This window comes from Neofelis nebulosa, chromosome 15, assembly GCF_028018385.1.
Source record: "Neofelis nebulosa isolate mNeoNeb1 chromosome 15, mNeoNeb1.pri, whole genome shotgun sequence".
Classification (NCBI taxonomy): domain Eukaryota; kingdom Metazoa; phylum Chordata; class Mammalia; order Carnivora; family Felidae; genus Neofelis; species Neofelis nebulosa.
The window spans coordinates 32,270,432-32,297,571 of NC_080796.1; the positions used below are offsets into that span (position 1 = coordinate 32,270,432).

General features: G+C 41.6%; 1 protein-coding gene across 1 annotated transcript; it reads left to right on the plus strand.

Annotated features, from left to right (window-relative positions):
- The first annotated feature begins 22,703 nt into the window (after positions 1–22,703).
- On the plus strand, positions 22,704–23,680 carry LOC131496013 (transmembrane epididymal protein 1-like). Its single transcript, XM_058701129.1, has one exon. The coding sequence runs from the start codon at positions 22,719–22,721 to the stop codon at positions 23,538–23,540; it is 822 nt and encodes a 273-aa protein (XP_058557112.1). The 5' UTR covers positions 22,704–22,718; the 3' UTR covers positions 23,541–23,680.
- Positions 23,681–27,140: the final 3,460 nt, after the last annotated feature.

The following is a 27,140-nucleotide window of genomic DNA, read 5'->3' on the forward strand; positions in this document are numbered from 1 at the left end:
AAAGACATATCCTCTAATGTTAATGAATAAATCCTGCCTTCTTAAGATCCCCAAGTCCTGCCCCTCCCCACTTTCTGCAATCCCAGATACAGTTGTCTAATGTTGCCCAGATCACATGTTTACATTTAAAGGAGACACCTCAGAAACACCAGTGCCTTGATTTGATTCATTTCAATTCCGTGAATGTGTATTAACTACCTGTAATCACCAAGACACTGTGCTAAAAGCGGGTATTACAAAGATGAGTAAGACATGACACCTGTCATCAAGGAACTCAAAAGCAGTATGTTGCCACTCAAAGTGTGGCCCACAGGCCACCAATGTCAGCATCACTTGGGAGTTGTAAAAATTCAGACTCCTAGGCCCCAAATCAGACCTACAGAATCTGAATCTCTAGGTGATTTGTATGCATATAAAGTTTGAGAAGCACTGATTTAGTAGGAAAGACCCAACAAAAGCCATTTTGAAATAAATTTTATGTTGGTGGAATAAACCAAGTATAATGGGAAAATAAAGAAGAATGTGGTTAATTAACTCTGATGGAGGGGCAGACATTTACACTGAAATTTAACTTGAGCAGGTCAGTAATGTGGGTGGGAATGGGGAGCAGATGAGAGATGATAGGAGCATTCAGGTGTGGAAAATAGCATGAACAAAGCTATGAATGTGTATGGTGTGTGAGGGCAGGAGTGAGGGTGAGGATAGGCCCCATGCAGAGCCAGACTGGGACAGACTGGAACAAAAGTCTTTCAAGAGCTTTTAGATGTCACTCTGGGATGGATGGCACCATCCAGGCTTAGACATTGTGTGCTCCTTTATGCTGAATTGGCTGGGGAGTCTCTTTCTACCCTTGTTACCAGCCCTCCATGCTAGGAGCTGATCAGTGCATGGACAGGAAGAGGCCTATTCTCAACCTCTAGCCCTCAGTGACCCCTCTGGGATGAGGGGCTGATGTTTTCAGTCAGCAAAGGATGCCGAATCTCAGATCTCATGCCAGGCCACCTGGTCCCTGGCAGCAACTCTGCAGAGCAACCTTGGGAGGGAGTGGATGCACAGATTCCCACAGATTCCCATGGACTCCCACGAATTCCTGGCAGCCCAAACAGTCTTTAGGGAGAAGGCTTCCCTCTTATTCAGGTTGTAAGGGAAGTTGACTGTGGAGAAAGTCAAGAAAGTAATGACAAATACTGGAAAAGGATCGAGGCAGGGTCTGGAGGCTGGATTTCAGTCCCAGCCTGGCCTCTAGACCAAAAGGAGGTCTCTGGACCTCAGCTGTAAAATGAAGACGATGGTATATGATTTCCAGGTAGCCCTGATAGCCTGTGATTATGGCATCTTCTAGTCTTTGAAAGGGCCACCATTTTTCCATTTTACAACTACTTACATTCTCTTGGAATTCACTGCCCAGTGGCAAAATAAAACATTCTTCTTAGGGACACAGTCTCTACCCAACACAAGGGCATCTGGGTTATACTGTACATTAGGATTAAATTCAGGTGAAAAAAAATTATCTATTTGTGTATCTATCTCTATATGTACTTAATCATTAAATAGATGTTAAGCATCTACTATGTGTTTTGTTTGGTAGCTGAATTGGGCACTAAAGTAGAAGCCTGAGTTCTGGCCAAAAATTTTCTCACATATATGTGGAGAAATATGACACATCTTAGTATAGAAGAAAGCAGTACATAATTCCATAATAAAGTGTTTTATTAATGATAATTGTTAACATTTCACAGTGCTAAACACCTTATAGGAATTACTGCCTTCATTCATATAGATCTGTGAGGTAATAAATCACTTAGGATGTTTGGGTTGTGAATGATAGAAAACACTGATTCCACTGGCTTAAGCATTAAGACATGTATTCTCTCACTTAATGAGAGCTTCACAGGTAGTGCAGCTCCAGAGCTGGTAGTACAGTGGCTGAGTGAAGTCATCAAGGACTCAGGTTATCTCAAGTTTCTCTCTCTTCTATTCTCATTGGTCTTGTCCTCAGACTAGCAAACATCATGGTTTCAAAATGCTGCCACACTTCCAGATAGCACCTCCATACAGAATATCCAGAGGCAGAAAAGAGAGCTTTGTTTTTCATTATGTATCTAAAATCACCCAGCCTGGAGATATACTCTATAGAGATAGATAGAGACAGATATATATAGATATATATATGTATATGTATAGATATAGATATATACAGATAGAGATAGAGATATATAGATAGATATATAGATAGATATAGATATAGATATAGATATAGATATAGATATAGATATATATATAGAGAGAGAGAGAGGGAGAGAGAGAGAGATACATAGATGATATAGATATATACATAAAGTATTTCTTTATGATGGGGACATCTCCCTTACTGAACCTGGATTTCATGCCCACACCTAAACCCAACAGCAGTAAGGGAACCACCACTGGGCTCAGCCTGCTTCACTCTCTGCAGCTGTGGCCAGTGCCCAGGTCCACCTCTTCTGATACATGGGAGGAGGAGAGTAACTAGCCCCCCCCAAAAAAAAAGAGGGAGGAGAGTATTTCTTTAGGATGAAAGAAAAGGCAGGTGGCTAGTAAGAAGGCAAATAAACAAATAAATGTTTCCATTTTACAGTTTGAAAAAACAGAAGTTTTGAGAATTAAGTAATTGGTCCACGGTCATACAATTTGTACAGAGTAAAATTGGAATTCCAAATGGAGCCCATACCCTGACACATTCCAAATCAGGTCTAAGTGACCTGCACCTTCCCTGCCTTCCTGACATCTACCTCCAAGCAGTTACTCACCCAGGGTCAGAGGTTCCTTGCCCCCTCCGGTGCTGCAAAGCACATCTGTTATTTGCTCTCCCAGCCTCCTCCAGGGCAGGGACTAGGTCTCATTCATCTTTTTATTTCTCTTTCCCCTCCACCCTCTAACACCACTGTGCTCACTTGCTTGTAAAATAAGTCTCCATCTATTATCCCTATTAGACCGATTTTCCTCCTCAGGATAGAGCACATGTGCTTCCTTTCTTTTGCTTCTTTCTTAGCATCACTGCTGCCCAGAACTCAGCCCTAATACTGGGAAATATTCAGAATAAGTAAAGGCGTAAACATTGGGTCCAGACAGGAAAAAGGTTCAATTCCAGCTCTGCCATTGACCAGACACGTGAGTTCAGGCAAATGACTGCACCTCAGCCTAGTCTCCTTATCCATAAAATGAGGAGATCTACCACACAGGGTTATGGTAAGGATCGAAGGAAATAAGAGTTTAGCACACCCCTCAGTAAATGGGAGTTCTTGTTTTTAATTAACTAAATTAATAAAAATGAAAACTCACATGAGCACAGTATATCACAGTTTGTAGAACATTCTTTACATGATCTCATCTGACCCTCATAACAGCCATGTTAGGTGAATGTTGCTCCCTCTTTGTGAAGGCGGAGGAAACAGACCCTGAGAGAGGTTAAGAGCCTCTTCTGTTTCAGGTTCTTTTAGTACATTCTATGGTACATTCTTGGGTGCTTTTCTCCCATTATGTGTGTCAGGGGACCCTTCTTGTTGTGGATTATCTCTGTCATGAGTTGAATTGTGCCTGCTCCCTAATTTGTACATTGAATTCCTAACTTCCAGTTAATACCACAGAATGTGACCTTAGTTGAAATAGAGTCATCACAGATGTGTCTAAGTTAAGATGAGGTCATAGTGGAGTAGGGTGCATTCCTAATCCAATATGACTGGTGTATTTATGAAAAGAGGACATTTAGACACAGACACACAGAGAGAAGGCCACGTGAAAATGAAGGCAGAGATGGAGATGATGTTTCTATAAGCCAAGGAACACTGAAGTCTACCAACAAACCACCGGAAACCAGGAAAGAGGCATGGAACAGACTCCTCCTCACAGCCCCAGACCGAACAACGCTGCTGACAGCTGGATCTCAGACGCTTCACCTCCAGAACTATGAGACAATACATTTCTGTTCAAGCCACTCAGTTTGTGGTACTTTGTCACGGCAGCTCTAGCAAACGACTGCAGTCTCCTTGGGCAGGGGACTACAGATTTGTGAACCCACTTCTCCTGGGTTGCTTTTCCCTTTTGGAATCTTGTTTGCTTCTGCTGGGCACCCCCTGGGTTTCACCAGGTCAGTGCTAACTATATTGTACATTAATTTCATGGCTTGAGATTCTTGCATCCCCCAGACTTGAATAGTGTGAATTCAGAGAGGCCCAGATTCTCACTTATGCCTTATTTTATTTCTACCCTGAGCTGTTAGCAGACAGCAGCTTCCTTAGTTCCTGAGCTGGTGGGAAGAGTTTATTTAGGCTCTCTTACACTGACAGGACCATTTCCAAATCCAGCCTTTATGCAGAAATCTGTGTTTTAGTTAGAGTCCAAGCCCTTACCTCCTGTCCCTCTATTGGCATGAAAACCCCAGCTAGTAGGGGCCTCTATCTGGGACCAGTCAAAACCTGCCTGCCGACTCATGATCTTGCCATCTAGCTCTGAGTTACAGTTTATATTTTATCACTTGGGGATTAGGGGTTTCTTCTTTAGATCTTGGATTTAAAAAATAATAATGTTGTTCTGCTACATCTTGTTTGTTTTATCCCCCATGTCTTTTCCGGTGGAGGTGGGACGGGGGTTAGATCAGTCTGTTACATTGCCAAAACTGGAAGTCCTTGGAGTAGTTATTAAGGACAAGCTCATCTTCTAAAGGGAGCAAAGGTGTTTGAGTTGGGGCAGTTCACACATCCAGGTGGGTGCTTTGCTTTCTTTCAGGGCATGGTGTTTCTGGTCTAGCCAAGCCACTGTATGCATGTGGCTGGGAGAGGATGTTCCACAATTTAGAAGGAGCCTCCTCTGGGGGCTCAAGTTGCTCCCACAGGAGGGCCCCTGATATAACTCTCTTCTTTCCCACCCATTCCTGTCAGATTTCAATACTCATGAGAAATCAGAGAACATCGCTGGATTGCAATGGAGTCTCAAACCACCTGAAAAGGATTTTGATTTCTCTATTCCTTGAGAGGATAGACATAAGGGAGCCAAGTACAGAAAATCCTAACTACTTAAATCAGGGTTAGAGCCATCAGAAATATCCCACTAAACCCATAATCTGTGTTAATGATCATAATTAAGAGGACCTGCCCATTCTCATTAACATTGTCTCCATCATGAGCTTAACAGAATCAAGCCCACAAGGGAGCCCGATTTCTCATGTGAGGGAAGCAGTAGAGGGACTGTTACTTAAGGCCTTCTGAGAACTGGAAGTCCCCCCAAGTGTCCTTAGCAATCCCATCTGCATCTGCTAGATTTGGCACGGTGATGCCTCAGCCAGCTAGTCAGCCAGCCGCAGACACTGGCCAGCTTTCAGAATAACCCTAAAAACTACAAGTACTCCAGGCAATATGGAAGCTCTCATTTCTCATGATGGGAAATGCAAGCAAGTTTCTCCCCTCAGAGAACCTCCAGGGCCCAGACTTAATTCTCAATGTGCTGCAACACCAGGCTATTCTGATATATCTTTGGCTGGCTAACTAGCCAGATGAAGCATCGCCATGCCAAATCTAATAGATGCAGATGAGACTGCTAAGAAGAAGAGCATCAAAATAACCATCTCCTTCGAATAGCCCTAAAAACAAATGGTCTGGTTATGTGAAGACCAGACATGAAAGGATATAGCCCTTTTCCCTGGTCTCCTAACTACCCAGATGTAAAAATATATATATGCATAAAGAGTTTCACACTCTCTGGACAGAAGTAATGTCATTCACTTCTGAAATGAAAATAGAACTGGCTCCAGCTGCAATCTACCAGATTGTCAGGAAATGGATCCTTCATCATCTACCATTCCCTATCTCCCTCTTTCTCTAAGAACCCCATGGCTAATACAGTCCCAGAAGTCTGTCAAACAGCCTTTCTTACAAAGAGAGGAGACATGGCATGGTGCTCATGCTTTTGATACAGAGACAGCAATGGTGTCTATGTCTTTGAATCTCTATGTCTCTAGTGATACAGCCCCAGTGAGGTAGTGGCTACCACAATCTAGTCCCTGCTCAAGCTAGCAGAGGCCTATGAAGGAGTGCCACTCTGAGCAACACAGCCACTCAGTGTGGCCTCAGACACTAAGGCCTGTTGCCTGGGCCCCGGGACCTTATCTTTCCATTCAATCCCTGGGGACCCTCTCTGAGGCCTACTTAGAAGAAGTGATTGCATTTACTCCCAATCCCTGAAATTTTCTCCAGGGCCAGGATGCTGCTTACTTCTAACTTCCTGAAGCCCAAGGGTCCATTCTGACTCCTTCTGCTTCAATAGTTTGAGCACCACCAGGAAAGGTCTGTATTTTCAGGGCAAAAAGAAAGTCATCCACCCTACTAGGAAGGAGGAGTTCCAAACTTTAGGAACACAAAAGCCTATCTGCTACCCTGGCAGTGTAGTCAGGGCAATACCTTTTATTCCTTCGGGATGAGTTTCCACTTTCTTCCCCAGCAGAGAAAGGGGGACTTTTAAAAAAAAATTATGTTTATTTGTTTTGGAGAGAGAGAGACAGAGTGCGAGCAGGGCAGGGGCCAAGAGAGAGGGAGACACAGAATCCGAAACAGGCTCCAGACCCTGAGCTGTCCACACAGGGCCAGACACAGGGCTCAAAACCATGAACCCGTGAGATCATGACCTGAGCCAAAGTCGGACGCTTAACCAACTGAGCCACCCAGGTGCCTGGAGAAAGGCAGACTTTTATTATAGCAGGGACACACATACACAACATGCAAATGACAAGTCCTCCCTGGTCTTCCTGACACACAGAAACACAAAATTCAAATTGAGCTTTTAATGGCTCGCTCTTTTGCAATAGGAAATGATGTGCCATGACTTTGAGATCTGACCCACTGGTCCACTGCACTTGATAATGGTTATGCAAACGAATTACTTTTTAGTGAGGATAAAACTTAAGTTTGTCTGCCATTGAATTGCCCAGGAAATTGGAATAAAAATAGGTTCTCTTTTTCTTCAGTTTTTAAAACAATTTTAGGCATCACTATTGCTAAAATGTATTAAGACACTTATCTGTTACCTTTGACAAGTTCTGATGAATATATTTTACTTTTTCGGCTTTTTATGGCTCAGTTATCCTGTTCTGCCATCATACAGGAAGGCACACCATGAAGCAGGGGATGGGATACAGAGTGAGCACTGTGGTTATCTACACTCAGACCCAAACTGCTAAAATCTTTTAAGTTTTATTCTGCTTGTCACAGCTTTTTTCTCTCGTCAGGCCACCGGCTAGTTCTTATCTGCTGTCAGTGGGTGAGTTTTCTTCTTCAGTGGTTATGCTGCTTCTAATCTATACCGTAGGGAACGAATCCGTAAGACAAACTAGCACTGCATATCGAGGCAGGATAACTTGACTTTGAATGAGGTTTTTAGGTGCCTCTCTGTAAAACTTGAACTTACAGAGTTCAAACTTACACTGCTTGAACCTTAGAACATTAACTCAAATGAAAATTTTTAGGGGTGTTCTTTTCTCTTGGACATTCTTTACATTCTGAATATGTGAGGTTTCCTATACATGGTTTTCCAAGGTGAATGGAGTGCGATTACATATGTATTCTCAGAGATTGCACTGGTTAACATCTAATTCCATGCATACAAGTATGAATGTGAGCACCCCCTTGCTTTTCCTTCTGTGTGCCCTCCCACTCCTACCAAATACTGCCCTGTCTCCTTCTCTCCAAGTGTTCATGCTGACAGTGTACTGTGATAAAATAAAATTGGCATTTGAAGTTGGACCACCCCACTGAATTCCTCTTTTTTTTTTTTTACTTGATACACTTGGAAAGTCACATAGCTTCTCTGAACCTCAATCATCTAGTTAAAAAAGAATGAAGATTGTTTTTAGATATTATAGTCTCCTTAGGTGTTAAGGTGTTGTGAAACTTGAAAGTGATCATGCTTGAAAAAACATTTTCTAAAAATGTCATTATCCTAATGTAATATTCTGGTCCTTGTTGCTAACATTTACTGAGGTAGTCTGAGACAAACACTGAGCTGGCTTTATAGTTTTTTATCATTTAGTCTTCGCAAAAAGTGTCTGAAATTATGCTAATTTATTCTCACTTTGAGACCGAAGGCCCTGATGCTGATAAAGCCTAACTAATTAGCATGAGTTCACACAGCTAGTGAATACTAGAGTAAGGGTTTGAGCTCCAGACACCAGCTCTGGGTCTCCATACAATGGCAGAATTCAGGTATTTTGGCTCGTGAGGGTCAGGTAAAGAGAAGAGGCAACTCAGGAGAAGAGATTATGGAAGGCTTTTCAGATCACATGCTTCTGTGTGGCTATCTCTCCACCTTTAGAGAGATATGCCCTCTCTCTATGGGCATAGAGGCAGCCCTGGCCCCCAGTTCCCATGGCCAGCCTTCAAAGTTCTACTTGAAGAATAATTTAAACTCCCTTCCATGTAGAGGAGTTAGACTCACCTCCCTCACTGGCCATAATGATTCCTGTGGTTGCCCATATGTAGCTAATTTTTTGGCTACATGGAAAAATTTTTGGCTGCATGGAAAAACTGCAATTTTTCCATGGTGGAGTGGGGCAAGCCAGGCTCTGACACTCATAGAAACATATCTGGTGCCTCAGTCATCCCAGCCAGCAGTTGACAATCTAATAGAAAGCTACAATCCAAACTGCTTCGAGAGCCAAAGCCACCTGTCTACATTTTCTTTGCCTGCTCATTCCCTGAAACTATGCACCTGTACAATCTCCCTATGCCCCAGGATCAAAAGGGATATTGAGTCATAATCTAATAATCTAAAAAAAAAAAATTCAGATATGACTGCAATCTCCTGTTGGAGCTTTCCTTATAACTTGTACCATGTGAGCAAAATAGGATTGCCAAAGAGTAGACTATAATCTGAGGTTGAGAGGGGCTTAACGAGGTTCAGCATCTTCTCTGACAGATAAAGTAATCAGGGTTCAGGGACTTGTCAAAGGTCACATAAGCAGGAGGTGAAAGACTAATTCAAACCCAGGTCCAGCTGGAGCCAAAGCCTGGCGCTTGCCCCCTGAGCCACACCACTTCTTAGACAAATCCTCACCACTCATTCCTCTGTGTCCTGGCCTGCACCACCCTACACAGTCAGGACCTCAATACTGTAAATGACAAGACGAAAGACGCTGACTAAAATATCCCTTGAGGTCACTGTTTCCTCACCCTGACTCATGGAAATAGGAGAGACACCCTTAAGGCATACACACCCCTGCTTCAAAAACCAGAGACTGCTGCTAGCAGCCAGCTGAGACAGCATTCCCCAGTTTCCTGCAGAAACAGTCTGTTTTTAAGCCAACATCAAATGTGCTTATTCAGGAGGACCCCTTCTCCCCATCCTTCCTTACATCCCTAAAGGGAGTTTCTATTTTCCATTAATCTTTATTCCCCAGAATTTTATTCCCAGGATTGTCCTAACCTAGGGAAGAAACTAAGAGTTGGAGTTAACATAAAAACATGTGCTTCTCATTTGATCGTCTGGAACATGAGTTGTAACCTGTCCAACTTCAACACTTGGAATAGAAGCACAGCATGTACTTGAAAATACAATTAATGTTATATTCCCATTATGTCCCTGACTGCTCAAGATCTCTGGCTCCCTACTGATTCATCAGACCCAAAATAAATGCCAGTCTGGCATTCAAGGTCTTCTGTCAGCTGTATCTCCAGGTCCTCCTATTCAAGCCTGGTTGTTCCCCCGCAAAGTCCCTGGCATGGCAGGCAGGCTGTCCCTCCCTCAACATTTCTCCTTCTTGGTTCCTTGGCTCATGACCGAAACGCCCTCTCAACCTCTGTGCTCCTCCTCTAATTCCATCATTTCTTTTAAAACTCAAAAGAAAAGACTCCAAGAAGCCCTTCCTGGCCAGCCCCTATACATACATTTCTTTTTGGTAGTACCTAGGCAGTAGACCATTTCCTGAGCACCTCCCAAGGGTCATCAAGCCCTCCTCTGACCCGAATGTACTGAGCCCTTTCTTGTCCTAGGCACTGTGCCAAATGCTCTGCCGATCACCCTATTGCTCTGCTTCCCTGATACAGAAAACCTCCTCAAAGAAGTTGTTTATTCTTGTGTCTCAATTCCTGTCCTCTCACGCTCTTTTGAACCAACTTCAAAGAGACTCTTGTCCCCACTCTGCACTGAAATTGCTCTTTTCAAGGTCACTAATGATTTCTACGCTGCTAAATCCAATGGTCAATTTCCAGGGCTCTTCTTCACTGATCTCTCAGCAGCAATTTGTACAAGAATCTGACTGTATTCTATCTTCTCATAATGCATAAGTTTTAAGAGAAGTTAGATAATATCCCCCCCCGCATCTCTTCATATTTGACCTTATGAAATAAAGACTGAATAAATGTATGTACACATACACATAAAACCACTGTAACTGTGTCCACTACAACTGTAGGCTGACATAAGTGTGGCTACTCAAATAACTGGTGCTGCTGGTAGCAATGTGTTTTTTTCCCCAAGTGGTGTATAACTTTCATAAAATTCTAAACAAAGTACAATGTTCCTTTGATATAAATGGTTAAATATTAAATGTACAGCAAACTGTACTAAGGATGTTTTATAAAGCAGAAATAGAGTCTAGGGGCGCCTGGGTAGCTCAGTTGGTTAAGCCTCTGACTTTGTCTCAGGTCATGATCTCGCAGTTCATGGGTTCAAATCCCACATCGAGCTCTGTGCTGACAGCTCAGAGCCTGGAGCCTGCTTCGGATTCTGTCTCCCTCTCTCTCTGCCCCTCCCCCACTTGTGCTCTGTCTCAATCTCTCTCTAAAATAAACATAAAAAATTTAAAATAAAGTTAATTTCTAAAAAAAAAAAAAGAAAGAAATATAGTTGGGACTCAAATAATTCAAATAATTATATATTTTTTTTCACTAAAGTGAATGCTTAACATTGAAAGTTGTATGGGACATGAGAGAAGTCTTTTTGTGTGACACTGTCCTGTACATTGCAGGATATCTAAAATTCCCAGCTCCTGCCTGTGAAATGACAGTAGCCCTCAATCATTATAAAAACAAAAAGTGCCCCTTACAATTTCCGTAGTGCTCCTTAGCGGGTGATACCATGTAGAGAAGATGATTCTCCATGGTCTCTTGGTTTCTGCACAGCTCATGAGCAGAGATGATGGCTGACTTTATTCTGAACTATCTTTTCAGGGATGTTTGTGTAGCAAACAGATTTGAAACCTGGAGGTAGTGTCCCCTTCAGGGCCAAGGGTAGGTACACTTACTGTGCGTTACAAAGATGCTGGTTTCCTCAGCCTGGGTTCCTCTCCTGTCACACGACCTATGTCATTTGCAGGTATCTCTGGCCCTTCCACATTGTCCTGGGGAAATGAGACTCAGGGTGCTGGGGCAGGAAAAAGCAGATACTCTGCCTACTCTGACTACTGTGAGTAATATAGGTCTTTATCTATGACTCTAGAGGTTCGTATCTTCTGCCAACATCCATGATGCTGTAGTAGACTCAGTTGTTGACTCATAAACTAGGTAAAATTCAGATACTTCACAGTTCTTGACAACCACTCCACTGACACTCACTAGAACTACACGCTCACTCCAAAATCTAGAATCTAGCCTTGACCTCTCCCTGAACTCCAGGCATTTCTAATTAATTGCCTTTAATACTTGAATATCAAACAGGCATCTCAAAGTGAAAGTGCCCCATATAAACTTCTTATCTTTCCTGCAAATCCTTTTTCTCCTGAAGCCTTTGCCAACTCAAAACTATGCAAATACATCTTTCCAGTTTTTCAGACTGAAAATCTTGGTGTCATTTTTGATGGCATTCTTGCTCTCATATTATTACACATCTAATGGTTCTCTCGATCCTTTTGAAAAAAACATGTGAAATCTGATGACTCCTCACCCTCATCACCTCTCCTCCTGGTCCATAGCACCATAACACCCCACGTGGATAACTGCCATAGTCTTAACCAGTGTCTCCCCTAGATATCTGCATGGCTCACCAGCTCACTGCTCAGGTCTCTACTCAAACATTGCCATTATCACATCAGGCTTCAGTGATATTCTCATTTAAAATAGCAATCTCTCACAGGCCTGGCACGTCCTAGTCCTTTTCCCTGTTTCATTTTCTATTTAGCCTTTACCAGCATCTAATATATAAATGCTCATTTTTAATTGTCTTTCCCCTTCCACTAAAATGTAATTATTTGTTGAATGAATGAATCAATCAATCAATATAATCACATAATCTCACAACACACCCCTATCATTCCAAAAGTAAAAAATGAAATAGTCTTTAGAACTGAACTGCTCATAACATGTGTGGAGGGACAGGATTAAATGCCATGGAACAACTAACAAACAACACTAGAAACTAGGAAGCCTGGGTTCAGTTGCTAGTTGTGTCACTGGCTAGCCCTGCACTACTGGGTAAGAGAATAACACTGACCCAGTTATTTCATTCACAAAAAACACACATTCCCCACCTATCCCATGGGTTGTGATAATTGTCATGAAATAAGATATCCACAAGAACTTTGCAAACTGTAAAGTGCAGTGAGAATTTTGTTTTATGGTTTTTATCTTTAAAACACTGCATTTTAATTCCAACTGCCATAGTCACAGCCTATATAATTTTGATCTCCAAGCATTCCTGCACATTCTTGTATTTTCATCTTGTCTCAAGCAGTTCTGTCTGTATTAAATGCATTTGCCCCACCCATACCATTTGCTCCAGCTCAGATCCCTTCCACAAAGGCTCTCATGGGGATCCTAAGATGGAATTTCTTTCCCATTTCCCTATATTCCATTGGAACATTACTGTCAGGCTTTTCAGGGTATGCCTTTTATTAAAGGTGTTCCTGTTCTCTAGCAGCTCCTGGATTGCAGGCAGTGGGACGTGTTTACCTCCGTGACTCCCACAGCTCCTAACACAGGTGCAGTTACAGCACAGACTCTAATTGGTTGAATGAGCCCAACCTATCCAGGTGCAAGCCAGAAGCAATGTATTCTTTCTTACCATGGCCCCCTAAATGTGCTCTGTGGAACTGATTTTCTTTGCTCCTGGGCCAAAATCTCAGTCACTCAGATAATAAAGGTCCAGTCTGATACACTCATCAAATAATCCAGCCCAAAGAGACTCTTAAATATGGAGAACAAACAGAGGGTTACTGGAGGGATTATGGGAGGGGGAATGTGCTAAATGGGTAAGGGGCATTAAGGAATCTACCCCTGAAATCATTGTTGCACTATATGCTAACTAACTTGGATGTAAATTAAATAATAATCATCACCATCATCATCATCCAGCCCAATTCACATAAATTTTCTAAACTCTGAACTTTTGTCCAGTTCACAACTCCTCATCTCCTAGCTTGGGCTGCTTTAGGCTCAGAAGTCCACAGAGGTGGTGGAGGTGGCTGAGGTGGCATGTGGTCAGCTACTCTCCCTTCCTCGCTTCACCTCTGCCCACTCTCTAGCTGCCCTACCCGGTCTGTCCCAGGTTGGACTCAGAGAAAAAGAGACTGGGGAAAGGAGCATGGTCTTATGAGGCTGATATATTTGTTCATGCCCTCTGCATGATCCTCTTTCCAAAGGATACCTCTGTCTTCCTCAGAGATTGTCCACTGAGCCACATGAGTACTGGCTAGGCTTTCTCCACATGGCCACCTGAGACTCCCCCTTTGAGCCCCTTAGGTCCCTTTGCCCCTCCAGGGTGCTTTCTAGGGGAAGAACCCTTGAAGAAGCCCAGGCCTGCTGACTTTCACAGGGTTCATATGCAGCCTTTGGACACTACTGCCATTGCCCTTCCGTCACTCCCTCTGTACCACCTCTCCCCACTCTGCACTAAGCAGGCACAACCCCATAAGAGCCTCTTGCCACTGGACTCCCAGGTGAGAATCAGACATTGACCTTCTGTCCCTCTAGGTAACACATGTACTGCTCTCTGTGTAGCACCCTTGGAGGCCCTGTTGCATGGCCTGGAGTAAAGGGAGTGCACCTTTATCCCTCTCACTAGCCAGTGGGGATGGTGCAGAGAATGCATAGGACACTGAAAGTTCTCTGCAAAGAAATCCTCATTTTCCAATCTCTTGTCAACCTCTACTTCTTAGATGGGCAAGAGGTAGGTGGTGAGCAAAAGCCAGCAGCATGACTCCAGGACTTTCCTTTAAAAGTCTGACATAGACCTCCCGCACCTCCCCTTGGAATGACAATGAGATTTACCACCAACAGTTTTATGACTAACCTTTGAAACTCAGAGACAGAAGGATGAGTCTCAGTTAAGATCCTGTTTTAAATGTTTGTTAAATTCGATACCAAAAATGGAAAATGACAAGATATGGCTCCAAATGAGTCCACTACTCTTGAGACAAGTCCAGAAGCCCAACTCTAGTAAGAACAGATCATCTGATGGATTCTTAAGCTCCTTTCTGGGAAAGTCTTCAACCAGACTTTCAACCAGAAGCCTGGGGAAGCAGTGAAGGAACTGTCCTTGAAAGAAGAGGTGTTAGGTGGTATAGCTGTGATGGACACTCAGAAAAGAGGACCATGCCATCCAGGAGTTTGTAACAAGGACAGGAACAGTAGGGATAATCAGTCCAGGATTGATTCTATCCAGGATAGGGCCCTTTTCTGATAGGAGGAAACTGCCTCTGCTGAGGACTGTCTGTGGCAATCCTAAACTCCTTATTTAAACATCAGTATTGACCTGCAGCTCCTTTTTTTTTTTTTTTTTTCCCCCAAACAAAGTAGAAATTCCAGTAGGGATGCCCAGTAGAAATTCCTGGGTATATGCTTCTCACCAGCTTAGGGACTGGACTAAGGAGAGAAATAAAAATAAGCATAAAGGGACACTAAACTACCATCATTCAACTATATATATATATATATATATATATATATATATATATATATATATATGAAACAGAGTAAGTATAACTTTCTATTACCAAAAAGTTCCCTGGTCTTCCCTGCCAGTTCTCACCATGTGCTCTACCTGAAAGACCACTGCTCACCCCTACCTGTCCAGATCCCACCATTCTTAAAGGGTAGCTTCAATCTAACTTCCTGCATATAACAGTCTTGGTTCCCTTCAAGGTGGAAGCTATTGTTCCTTCCTCAATCTGATGGAAATTTGTACCTCTTTTGTTACATGTCACAGTCCCCACCCCCTTCCCTCCAACACACAATGTGGCCATTTGTGTGCATCTTATTTCCTCTACTAGAACATAAAGTTCTTGAGGGCAGTGGCGGTGTCTTACCCACCTTGATATTACCCAAAGCATATAATAAAAGCATTTGAGCGCGATTCATGCTCACAGTAGGTATTCAACACATGTTTGTTGAATGAGGAACACAGAGACATTGCAAAAAATGAAATCTCAGGTATACTGAATTCTCAGAGCCCCTTGTTTGCAGCTCAAATGAACAAGATCTGAAGGTTCACTGTCATCAAAAGCAAACGCTGGCCCATCTCCAGAGGGCATCTACCCCATCCTGGCTTCTGCTTCAAAGTTTCCCCTAAGTCCTAGTCGCAGCCCTCTTGATCTTTCCCTGTTTGCTCATTAAAGTTAATTTGGGACATGAAAAGATCTAGGACTGAATATTTCATTAAGGGCAGGTCTTCTTAATGCAGCAACTGCAGACAAAATGTAAACATAGGACAGAGGTTGCCAGTATGAGGCCAACACCTGTAGCACCTGTTTAAACCCCAACTGCTCTGTTCACTGACTGACAACTTCAGTCAGCTTTGGGGATACTAAGAATACCAAGAGGAGTAGATTATGTCTCTTCATGAGTCCTCAAGGAGCTCCAAGGCTCTCCTTCAGGGAAAGGGGAGGACCATAAGGAAACAGCAATTTGTATGAAAATAGTCTAGTCTAGAGTCCTGGGTGTGGACTAAGATGATTGCTTACAATATCAGCTACCATTTTCTGAGTTCTTACTGCGTATCAAGCATTGTGCCTAGTGTTTTTACATGGATTGTCTTTTCTAAACCTCACAGTAACCCCATGAGGAGATACTATTATTGACCCCATATTATACTTATGAGGAATAAATGAAATTCCAACCATGGAATAAGAGATTCCAACCATGGCAGAGTAATCCTAAAGTCTGTACTATTAACCGCCTCACTCTATTGTTTCTTAGGATCTCTCAGAATGTTCTAGTCTTAGCAGGCAAGAAAGATTATAACCAATAACTGGTGCACTTGATGGTGTGGCTTTGAATGAGGTACCGGTGAGGTGCGACCTTCATTTTTCTTAAATTTGGGGATTTAATAAGTGAATTTTACACATAAGTGTAAAAATTCACTTATGAGGAATGAAAGAATAGAGGTTTTCACATCAACCACTGGTGCTATGAGAACCCACGGACAATTTTGACTTATGTGACATGCCAGATGGCATATGTCAAATTTCCAAGATTCCACAGGACTATTTGTAAAGTTTTACAAACCTGGAGCTGAAGGGGTATAAATGTGGAGAGCATAGAAACACAGTAATGTGTCACCAGTCTCAAGTCCCATAACCTTCAGTTCCAAGAGACATTTATTTATTTCAGTGGAAATTTTAATTCTGGGAAACATAAGTTACTCATTCCTATGGAAATATTTCCAAGGAGGAACTGGGGTCAGGACCAAAAAAGGAACACAGAACCATAAAATAAAAGGTTAAAAAGAAGTCTAAATATATCAATGATCACAATAAGAGTAAGTATCTTAAATTGCCCTGTCAAAGTAACACAGATTTTCAGAACAGGTTAAAATACAAAGTTAAGGTAAGTACAAGACATGCTTACACAACAGACACCAGAGGATTGAAAACATATGCATGTAAGTATACTATAAAAATAATAAAAGAAAATAAGATATTAAAAAACTAATATCAAAGAAAAGAAAACTAGAGATGAGAACCATAATAATTAAAAGGGAAAAATATGATTGTTTGTGTTTTTTTAGAGTTTTATCTTTTTTTTTTTTTTTTGGTAATTTTTATTTATCTTTTGGAGAGAGAGGGAGAGCAGGGGAGGGGCAGAGAGAGAGGGAGACAGAGGATCTGAAGCAGGCTTTGTGCTGACAGCAGACAGTCCAATGTGGGGCTTGAACTCACAAATTGTGAGATCATGACCTGAGCCAAAGTCAGATGTTTAACCGACCGAGCCACCCAGACACCCTTGTTTTCTTCTCTTATATTCACTTCACCAAAAAGATATGACAATTATGAATTTAACATATTAACATTAGGCAGCTATGTGCATAAAATAAAAACTGAAAAAAATAAAGAGAATTTTAAAAAGAAGTAAAAAGAGAATGAACAAATCCAGAGTCATAGTAAAAAAAAAACAAACAAAAACAAAAACATAATACACCCGTCTCAGTAGTCCTCATAAAAACCACATAAATAACACATAAAAATTAATAGGAATGTAGAATATTCAAATACTTCTCATGGAATATTTATGAAGAACAACATATTTGTAAAAAGCAAAATAACATCAACATAAAAAGGATAATTTAAAAAGGATGTGCAAATTAAAAGATGTTTTCCTAGATAACTTTTGGGGTAAGTAGAAAATAAGAAGACATGTAAAATTATTTAAAAGTAAGTGGTGATGAGACCACTCCATATATCAAAACCTGTGGGATGCAGCCAGAGTGAATTTAGATAAAAAATGAAGTGTCCTTGCCATTTCCCTGAGCCTTCAGACTCCCTATATTAGAACTGCATCATTCAATACAATGGCTACTATCCACATGTGGCTAAATTTAAATCACTAAAACTAAAAATTCAGTTCCCTAGTTACACTGGCCACATTTCAAGTTCTCAATAGCCATAGCTGGCTAGAAGTTATCATATCGGACAGCACAGATTATAGAAAATTCCCATCTTTGAAGAAAGTTCCATTTGGCAGTGTTTCTTTAGAGTCTGCCAGGGAAATTCCAGTATGTCAACTTCACTGACTGTAAGCCACCATGAAGTCCAGGTTTCAATTGGCCAACCTAGTTGACTTTTTACATCATTCCCAGATGCTTAAGCTGCATATTAAACCTAGAACCGCAGGAAAGTAAACTCATATTGATAACTGTGTCTCAATCAGCAATCCAATTTCACTTCATGTGGTCAAATATCCATGCTCCCCACACTCTTGCCAAAACTGATTTGTGGGGCCTTGTAATTCTTTTGGTGTATTGGTTTCCTCTCCCACTTCAGACTAGGTCCTGTACATACATGTCTGGGCTCTGTTGAGAGCTAGTCTTGTTACGGACATGGATCCATTAAGAGTGATGTGAGTGGGTCCTACAGAGACTAGCATCCCCTTGGACAGGACTCTCCCTGGTACAGTCATTGAAAGGTGGCCATGCAGAGGAAGCCTTTTTCTCTCAGGTAGGAAGAGAGGTTTCCTCCATCAGAAAGTCAGATCCTAAGGAACTGGGGAGGTCAAAGTTCTCAGCCTCACCTCTTTTCCCGTCCCATCCCAGTCCTACTCCTTCTCCCATAAGTGCCCTTGACTTAGCATTAGAGACTGATGGTGCAAGCACTTGATTGACCCTGCCATTCTAGAACACACATATCCTGGTTTCTTAGTCATATCTCCCCTGCAATGATAAGAAATGAAGGATTCTTTAAAAGTTGGTATAAAGGCTTTTGAAAGCATGGCACTAAAACCTTCCCTGAGTTACTAGCAGTTTTCTAGGACATATCTAAGGATAATTCTGATTAAACTTGAACCTCCCTCACAAACAACTCCTGTCATTGAAATTTGAAATGCCCTCTTCACACCACTCAGCATGACATTTACTAATTCTACACAATTCTGTAATGTATATTTGTATATTTTCTATGTACGTGTGTATCTATGTGTACTACACATTTAATTATATTGGAAGCTTTGTGAGAACAAGATTATCTCACAACATTTAGTAAATTCATGTTCACTCACTTCCTGAGGACATTCTTGCTCACTCTGGCATTTTGTACCAGACAAGTGGCAGTGGCTGTGCCTGAGGCCCCTTGAGAATGGGGGTGGTGGGGGGAGGTCAGGTCTGAGGGTAGTCTCAGTGTGGAACAGCCAGGACTTGTAGGACCTCCATGGGCTCCTGTGATCAAGCAAAGTTACCCCCATGAAACAGCTGTCCAGGTACTCACTGTCCACAGACTCTGGAGCTGTCTGCCAGTTCTGCTAATTATTCACCAACTTTGGCTTCCTTCTCAGCTACTCGTGGGCAGTGTACCACCTGGTTTGGGATAGGTGATTCCTATCTTCAGAGTCTGAAATCAGGATGTTCGTGTTTTAATGAACAACATGTAGTGCTGGTGCCTGGTCAACGTGGCGACCTGACGGAACCTGAAGTGGGACTGCTTTGTCCCCATACTTGCCACTTTCAACCTCGCATTGCTCTTGGGTCAGTACTGTTATTTTCTCATCTCCTCTGATCACTGCCTCACGGCTACCAGGAATGGCCAAAGCTGAAGATAAATGTGGTGGTCAGTTGATGGACATTTAGGCTCTTTCCATAATTTGGCTATTGTTGAAAGTGCTGCTATAAACATTGGCAATGAGAAAGAATGAAATATGGCCCTTTGTAGCAACGTGGATGGAACTGGAGAGTGTGATGCTAAGTGAAATAAGTCATACAGAGAAAGACAGATACCATAAGTTTTTACTCTTATGTGGATCCTGAGAAACTTAACAGAAGACCATGGGGGAGGGGAAGGAAAAAAAAAAAAAAGACGTTAGAGAGGGAGGGAGCCAAAACATAAGAGACTCTTAAAAACTGAGAACAAACTGAGGGTTGATGGGGGGTGGGAGGGAGGGGAGGGTGGGTAATGGGTATTGAGGAGGGCACCTGTTGGAATGAGCACTGGGTGTTGTATGGAAACCAATTTGACAATAAATTTCATATTTAAAAAATAAAAAAATAAAAATAGCCCAATTTACTTTTCCACATCAAATAAAAAAAAAGATGTGGTGGTCAGGAGATAAGTGGTATCTGCTTGTCCCTCAACATCTACTATGTCTATTAGACCCACAGAACTGAGGTGCTGGAGATAACACTACTAGTGACCCCAGTCTTTTCTGACACCTGCAGTCCATTCTAGGTAGAATTGAGCTACTCAGAAAAACACACCAGCTCTTTGATGATGGTAGATACTCAGTGGAGAAATGGGCTTTGCTGTACTGAGAGCCAATTCCCCTCAGAGCAGCTCAACAATTCCCCAGGTCAAGACAAGAACCACAGAGAGTACCAGAGATTTCTCCTCCCTAGTCCGCTGTATCACAATGTCATACTCTTGCTTCCCTTTATACCTCCTCTCCTTGACCGTTCCAGCTCTTTGAAGTTTTCTGGGTGTTTTGACCACTAGCTAAAAAGGAAAAATTGTGGGGTGACAAAATCATTCCCTATACAAACCCCCCAAGTGTTTCCCTCCCACCTCCTCCCCATCCATACTCTCTATCTCTCTCTCTCTCTCTCTCTCCCTCTCTCAACTTAAAGAATACAGATGCCACAGTTCTTTCCTTTCATTAATAGAGAAGCCAAAGTTCTACTCATTAGGTGGACATTGGGACTGGAATCCTGGTTTCTCAATTTCGTCATTTTTTTTTCCATTTCACAGCCCTGCTTTCATAAAGCTGGGGTTTTGCAGTGGTTATCATCAAGTTTGGAACTACAGGCACTTATTTTTCTCTCATTTTGCTTATGAATTTTTCTAAATTTTTTCTATGAGGTCTATGTGTTAGTTTTGCATTAGCTTGGGTATTCTAGCCACAATAGCAAACACATGTGAAAATTTCCATAGCTCAAGAAAAATAGCTTATTCCTTGTTTATTTATAGTCCAAAATGAGTGTTCCTGAACAAAAGTATAGGTTTCCTAGAAGGAGTGGTCCAGGAAACCTGTTCCTTCCAACCTAGAGTTCCTCTATTCTCAACAACATATAGTAAGCTGTGATGTTTTGTCTAAAGCCAGAGAAAGGAAAATAACATGGAAGAGTATGTAAGGGAGAATTTAATGAGTGAGACCAGGAAGTAATCTGTATCATTTCCATTTATACCGATTGGCTAGAACTCAATTGCAAAGCAGGGTAGGAATAGTTTATCAGTACGCAAAGGAAGAAAAGGATATGAATATAGTGAATTGCTGGCCAATGTATGCCACACTTGTGTAAGAAAGGAAAGTTGAAATTAAAATGGAAAAAGGAAGGTAAATCCCTCTGTAATCTTCAGCTCTCTCTCGTACAGCACTTTTATACTCAAATCCTCACTCTCCCACTGTCAAGAAATGGCCTTCATCCTCAAGGGCATGGACAGACTGGGTTCGGTTTTTTTGTTTTTGTTTTTTTTGTTTGTTTGTTTGTTTTTTTTTTTTTTTGTTTTGTTTTCTGATATAAAGTGGGTGTAGGAAAGAGAGATACTGGTCAGGGCTCAGAGTCAGTGCTGTGACTTGGGTGTAAGTCCTCCTCCCCACTGGGGGTGCTATCAGCATATAGGTGCTGCCTTTCTGCCCCACAGTATTGCTTGTACTCTGATTATGCAGAAGATTGTGATGTCTGCATTCTTTATCTCGAGTGATGAACTTCCTCCTCTTCCACACACCTATATCACTGTCAGAGTAACTCTATTCCCCGTACCTCTTGCAATAAATCCAGAACCACTGTGTGCCCAAGGGCCTGACTCATGTTCCCTGTACCTTGCTCTTTACCATCCCTCTATATGAAGCCACTTGCCCAGGATGTATTACCTCAGATGCAGCTGGCTATCAACCACTGCCTAAGACTTTTTCTACTTACAAGTATTAGGCACATAGCAAAAGTAATTAGAAAATAAAGTTGATGAACTTATTCACATTAAATATAAACAGCTTACTGAATCTATGTCTGAAAATATTTGCATTTTAACAACAAAGTACACCTTAACATTCCCAAATTCATCTCAAAAAGTGGTTTTTCAAGTTTATCTACTATCCAGTGGAGAGAGATTTGGGGGCAAATGAGGGGCTTTCTTGGTGGGTCCCCAAATCTGTTACAGAGAAATGAAGTGGCCAGGTAGGTACTTAGTATGCGTGTATGTGAGCATATCCCCAAATGTTTACAAATTTTTATTTTCAGGGAGAATATATTTTCTTTCAATATATGGTCAAAGATGTGAGTTAGCGTTCTTAAAAAGTACACAAATATTTGTGAGTAACCAAGGCCGTTTCTGGGTAATCTACAGTTCATGCACCACTCTACTGCTTCTCTAAGCACTGGACAGGAGCAGAAGAAAGCAGGTCATGGGAGAGAGGGACAGTGTGACCAGAATCATCTCAAAAGGCCCAAACACAGAGCTCATGAGAGTGCACATTCTCACAGGTACATACTAGGAAATATTCACCTTCCTTTTTTTGGCAGAAGTCAGTTTGTTCCCAGTGTACTAGAATGGAATGGAACAATGAGACTCATTACCAAAAGTGTAGGCTCTTGTCCAGAACTTTGAATTCTCTCTGGGAGCAGTGGGCAGAGAGAGATGATAAAAAGAGGTAGAAGTTAGCTTTGTATATGTAGCCTACAACTTGAAGGGCCCTCAATAGAGAGGAGAGCAGTGAGGTCCTGAGTTTTGTCCTCACTCCTTAGGAAGACAGAACTATAATTTCATGGGAAAATTCATAGGGCATATATACCCAGGGCTGTATCTTTTCTCCTATGGACTGTATCAGGCCACAGTGGTCTTTAAGGCCATGATAGTCAATGACTCTCTCCTCTGTCCTTCATGCCCTCCCAGGCATAAGGGAATATGGGTCAGGCTGTGGATAATATCCTACGGAGGTTTGCTGAAGATAGTGACTGGTTCCATCTTAACAATTTATGTAGTCTTCTGTCTTGATGATGGGATGGTGTTGATGAACAAGAAGTACCCACCAAGATTTCTGTACCCCAAAGAGTGGCAGCACCTCACTATGTTCATCCTCTTCACCCTCAATGGCTGTGTAGATGTCATGAGCAAGAACTTGCTACCTCAGAGGTGTGTGGTCCTAGAGAAAGGTACCCTGGTCCTGACCTTCTATGTGCTCCTGCTGCTGTTGATGTCACACGGCCAGGACTCAACCGGGATAGAGCTTCAGATTCATTATCTGCTCATCGTGGTGGTGTTCCTGTTGATGCTGGTGTTGACCATAGAGCTGTGGACTCCTGACACATTTCACCTCTTGCTGATTGAGACTTTTCTGTTTCTGACGATGGGCTCCTGGCTGATACAGGGGGGCTTTATTCTGTACAGACCAGTCACTGGCTACCCATGGCAGGATGATGACATCAGTGACATCATGTTTATCACCACCTTCTTCTGTTGGCATGTGATGATCAATGCTTTGTGTCTGCTGGGAATCTATGGAATCTCTTCCTTTTGGCATCATTGTTACTGTCCCAGCTTGAAGCTGATGGAATCCAAAGAAGCTCCACATCACAAGGGCACTACAGGACCCCTCTACAAATTGCTGCGGGAAGTGGAACAGTCAGAGAAAGATGACCAGGCTCCTCTCCTTTCAAAGAGCTCTCCCTGAGACAGGGCCTAGAATGCCTGGCCCATTGTCCACTCATCTTTTCCCTTGTGTGTTCTCTCAGACACGTGCAATGTACCCTTTTCGGTCCCCAGTGAAGGTAATGGCCATGAAGGAGAGCAGTTGGTCTCCATCTGCTGGTACATCTCCTGCCCTTGATCTTCTAGTTGCTGAGGAGACGAGGAGAGAGGAACCTGAGAAAGAGATGCTGATGGGATTGGTGGGGTGGTAGAGAGGCACCAGGGGAGTAGGAAAGTGTAAAAGCCATGAGGGGCAGAGGATGCGATAGAAGGGAGGCCTTCAAAGGGAGGAGAGCAGAGTCTAGCAGTCATGCCACCACCAGCTACTTCTCTAGGATTTTACTCAAGGAATAAAAACTTCTCATAAATCAAAACTGCAATATTGGGTGTTTCTCTTTTCCAGCTTAAGTGACAACACCATGTGGAAACAGATGTGGTACAATTCACTTATCCCATTGAAGTGGTAAGAATCTCATATATATTTTTGAATTTGGGTAGATTCATATCATTTCGAATTTTGCACATAAAGTGAAAATCAGTAATTTCATATCACAATTTTTCAAATTTCCATAAGCCAAATTTTCATTAAATGCCACCACATGTCTTATTCCTGACTTCTAATCCAGGCAAAGCAAGCTTATAAGCTACTTGTTTACCACCAGTCCCACCAGCAATCTACTAGATCCTAATTTATTATGTACTACTCTTGTGCCTTTGCCAAATAATAAGGTGTACAATTTAGAAAATGCCAGTGCCAGTATTTAGTACACACATATTTAGTACACAGTTATTTTTTTACCCAGCATTAAATCTCCTTGCACTGCTACCACCAAGAATTCCTTCTCCAGAAACATTTGTTATGTTCCTTTGACCTGTAACTCCTCAGCAACTCATCTAATTGTGCTTTGTGATTTTGCCCACACTGCTGATACATTCAGCTCTGTCCTATTTCTCATGAGGAAGTTTTGCCTCACTGAAAGTTAGGCTCCTTAAGAATGGAGAATTTGTCATATCCTAGTTACCTAATTTGCTTTGCATATTCCAGGATATAACATTGTCCTCTATGTGGTTGATACTTAAGGAAGTTTCATTTTCTTCCAGAGCCTCCTTTTCCTGTGTCTCCTAAATATAATGTTTGACTGCTCTGTGAACTCTCAGGGAGGCATCTACAGTCTAAAGTCTAAATCATCTAAGCAGTGTGTCCACTCACTTCCTGCTCTGTGTGTAAAATAAAACCTCCACTGACCTATTTGAAAAAGTTTCTCTGTATGTTATTGCTTAGTTTATCTGCATAAGGTACCCCCTGTTGGCTTTCCAGAAGTTTCTACAACTAAGACTCTGATAGGCTAATGTGCCCAAAGACTCATGGCTGGCCAGAGTCAGGACAGAAACCTAAGCTGGCAGGTCTGAAAGTCAAGTGCCTGCTTCTGTAGCCTGGGCTCCACTGACTTCTCTGTAGAGGAGGGGTTGACTGATCCAGACAAGGAATGGGCAGAAAGTAGGCAGTGAGGATACCCACTGTGCATGAATAGAACAGTGCAATTACCCATGCCCCTCCTCCTAAAGAGTATGTTTGTCTCTACCCCCTTGGCTCCTTGGGGTATGAAGAGGCTGATAGGCCCTTGCACTTCTGGCTGGGGCTTATATTTCTAGATACAGGCCAGAGCAGAGCCAGGAACAACATGTTTCTTTGAGTATTTCTAATCCTTCTTGTTTCTCCTGTTACACTTAGTTCCTGAGTGCTTTCCCATTAGTTTTCTTTGGGGCTCCCAATTTTTTTATTGCCATTTTAATATAATCATGGTAAATGATGAAGAAATACAGAAAACAACTCATTGGTCTTAACAAGTTATTTGTGCCCCATTTCTAAACTGCTAAGGAAATCTCTAATAATAAATTAATTTCTCCTAACATAATACACCATAAAACATACCTTCCAGGCAACATACTTGAATTTACAGAAATGTTTTTATGTATGTATGTATGTATGTATGTATGTATGTATGTATTTATGTATTGATTTTTATTTAAGTTTATTTATTTATTTATTTATTTATTTATTTATTTATTGAGAGAGAGAGAGAGCAAGTGGGGGAGGGGCAGAGAGAGGGAGAGAGAATCCCAAGTAGGCTCCTTGCTATCAGTGTGGAGCCTGACATGGTTCAATCCCGCAAACTGTGAGATCACGACCTGAGCCAAAACCAAGAGTCAGACATTTAACTGGCTGAGCCACCGAGGCACCCCAGAAACCTACTTAAATTAAATATACTTCTAATCAAAAAATTCTCCATGTTATTTTAATTGAATTCAGTAAACTTATTCTAAAATATATCTGGGAAAGAAAGATAGAGAAGACCCTAGGTCTTTTTTTTCCTAGAAGAAAAAAGTGAGGAATAAATTGCTTTACCAGCTTTCATAATACACTATAAGAATTCAGTCATTAAAACTGTGGTGTAGGAGAAAGCAAGTATCATCATAGAGCCTTAAATCAACATTGTGTAATGTGACAAAGTCTCCAGAAACAGAAATACATAGTGGAAAAATTAAATACATGTTAAGAATGGGCTCTTCAAAAAATGTGAGGAATAACTGGCTCTGCCCTTGGAAAAACAAAACAAACAAATAATAATATCCTAGTTTCTATCTCATACAACACACACACACACACACACAATAATAGATAGACTGAAGGAAATAAACATGAGCAAGTAAACCTAGAAAAATGTTTTGAAGGGATTAAAGGAGGATATTTTATATTAAAAGACATGAACATTTTTCTGGGAAAAAAAACTGAAAAGATTACCCATTTTATTTAAATTTACCATAACTAAAAGACATAAGCAAAAGAGATAAAAGAGATACTGTGAAGGATATTTTCAACAAATGGAACAGAGAAAAATAATCTGATGCTCAGGATATACAGAGATGTTCAAACATTAGCAAACAAAAAAGCAACATAATATTAAAAAAAACGGGCAGAAGATATAAATGACTATGTCTCAGAAGAACAAATGGGTAATAAATTTTTAAAAAATGTTTTAAAAATTGGTTAACCAATTTTGAGAAAAAGCAGATTTTTAAAAAGTAGGATCTTTATTTAATATCAGGTTGTCAAAAATTGTCAAAAGTATTAAAGAAATAATACTATCTGTTGCTGGAGACCATGTAGGAAAAAAGATGTAGGGAATTATCATACACTGCAGGTGGCAATGTGAATTGGTCTACGTTTCTTTGAAGTCAGTTTGGCAGAGGGTGCCAGAATTTAAAGTGTACATATCCTTCAACAGACAGCTCCACTTTATGCTGTCTGCAGTAGACATGTGTCATATGAGTCTAACACCATCTTTAGACTCATGAAAAGAGCTTCCCAACATTTGAACAATTTCCACTTTATCAGGCTTGCCTTCCTGGTAGATCTTTATTTTTAATTCCTGGTCTCCCTTGTAGCTAGCTAGGGTACAGTCATGTGACCAATTAGACGCACCCACTTAAGACTTCACCTCACAAGTGAGCAATGTAAGGAAACTGGCTGTGCACAGGGTTGCTATTCTGTAGGAGACTAGTGTCAATGTGTGTTTGTCAA

Bases quoted from the DNA above. Each gene is read 5' to 3' on its own strand.
- LOC131496013 (XM_058701129.1), top strand. From the start codon at position 22,719: ATGATAGTCAATGACTCTCTCCTCTGTCCTTCATGCCCTCCCAGGCAT.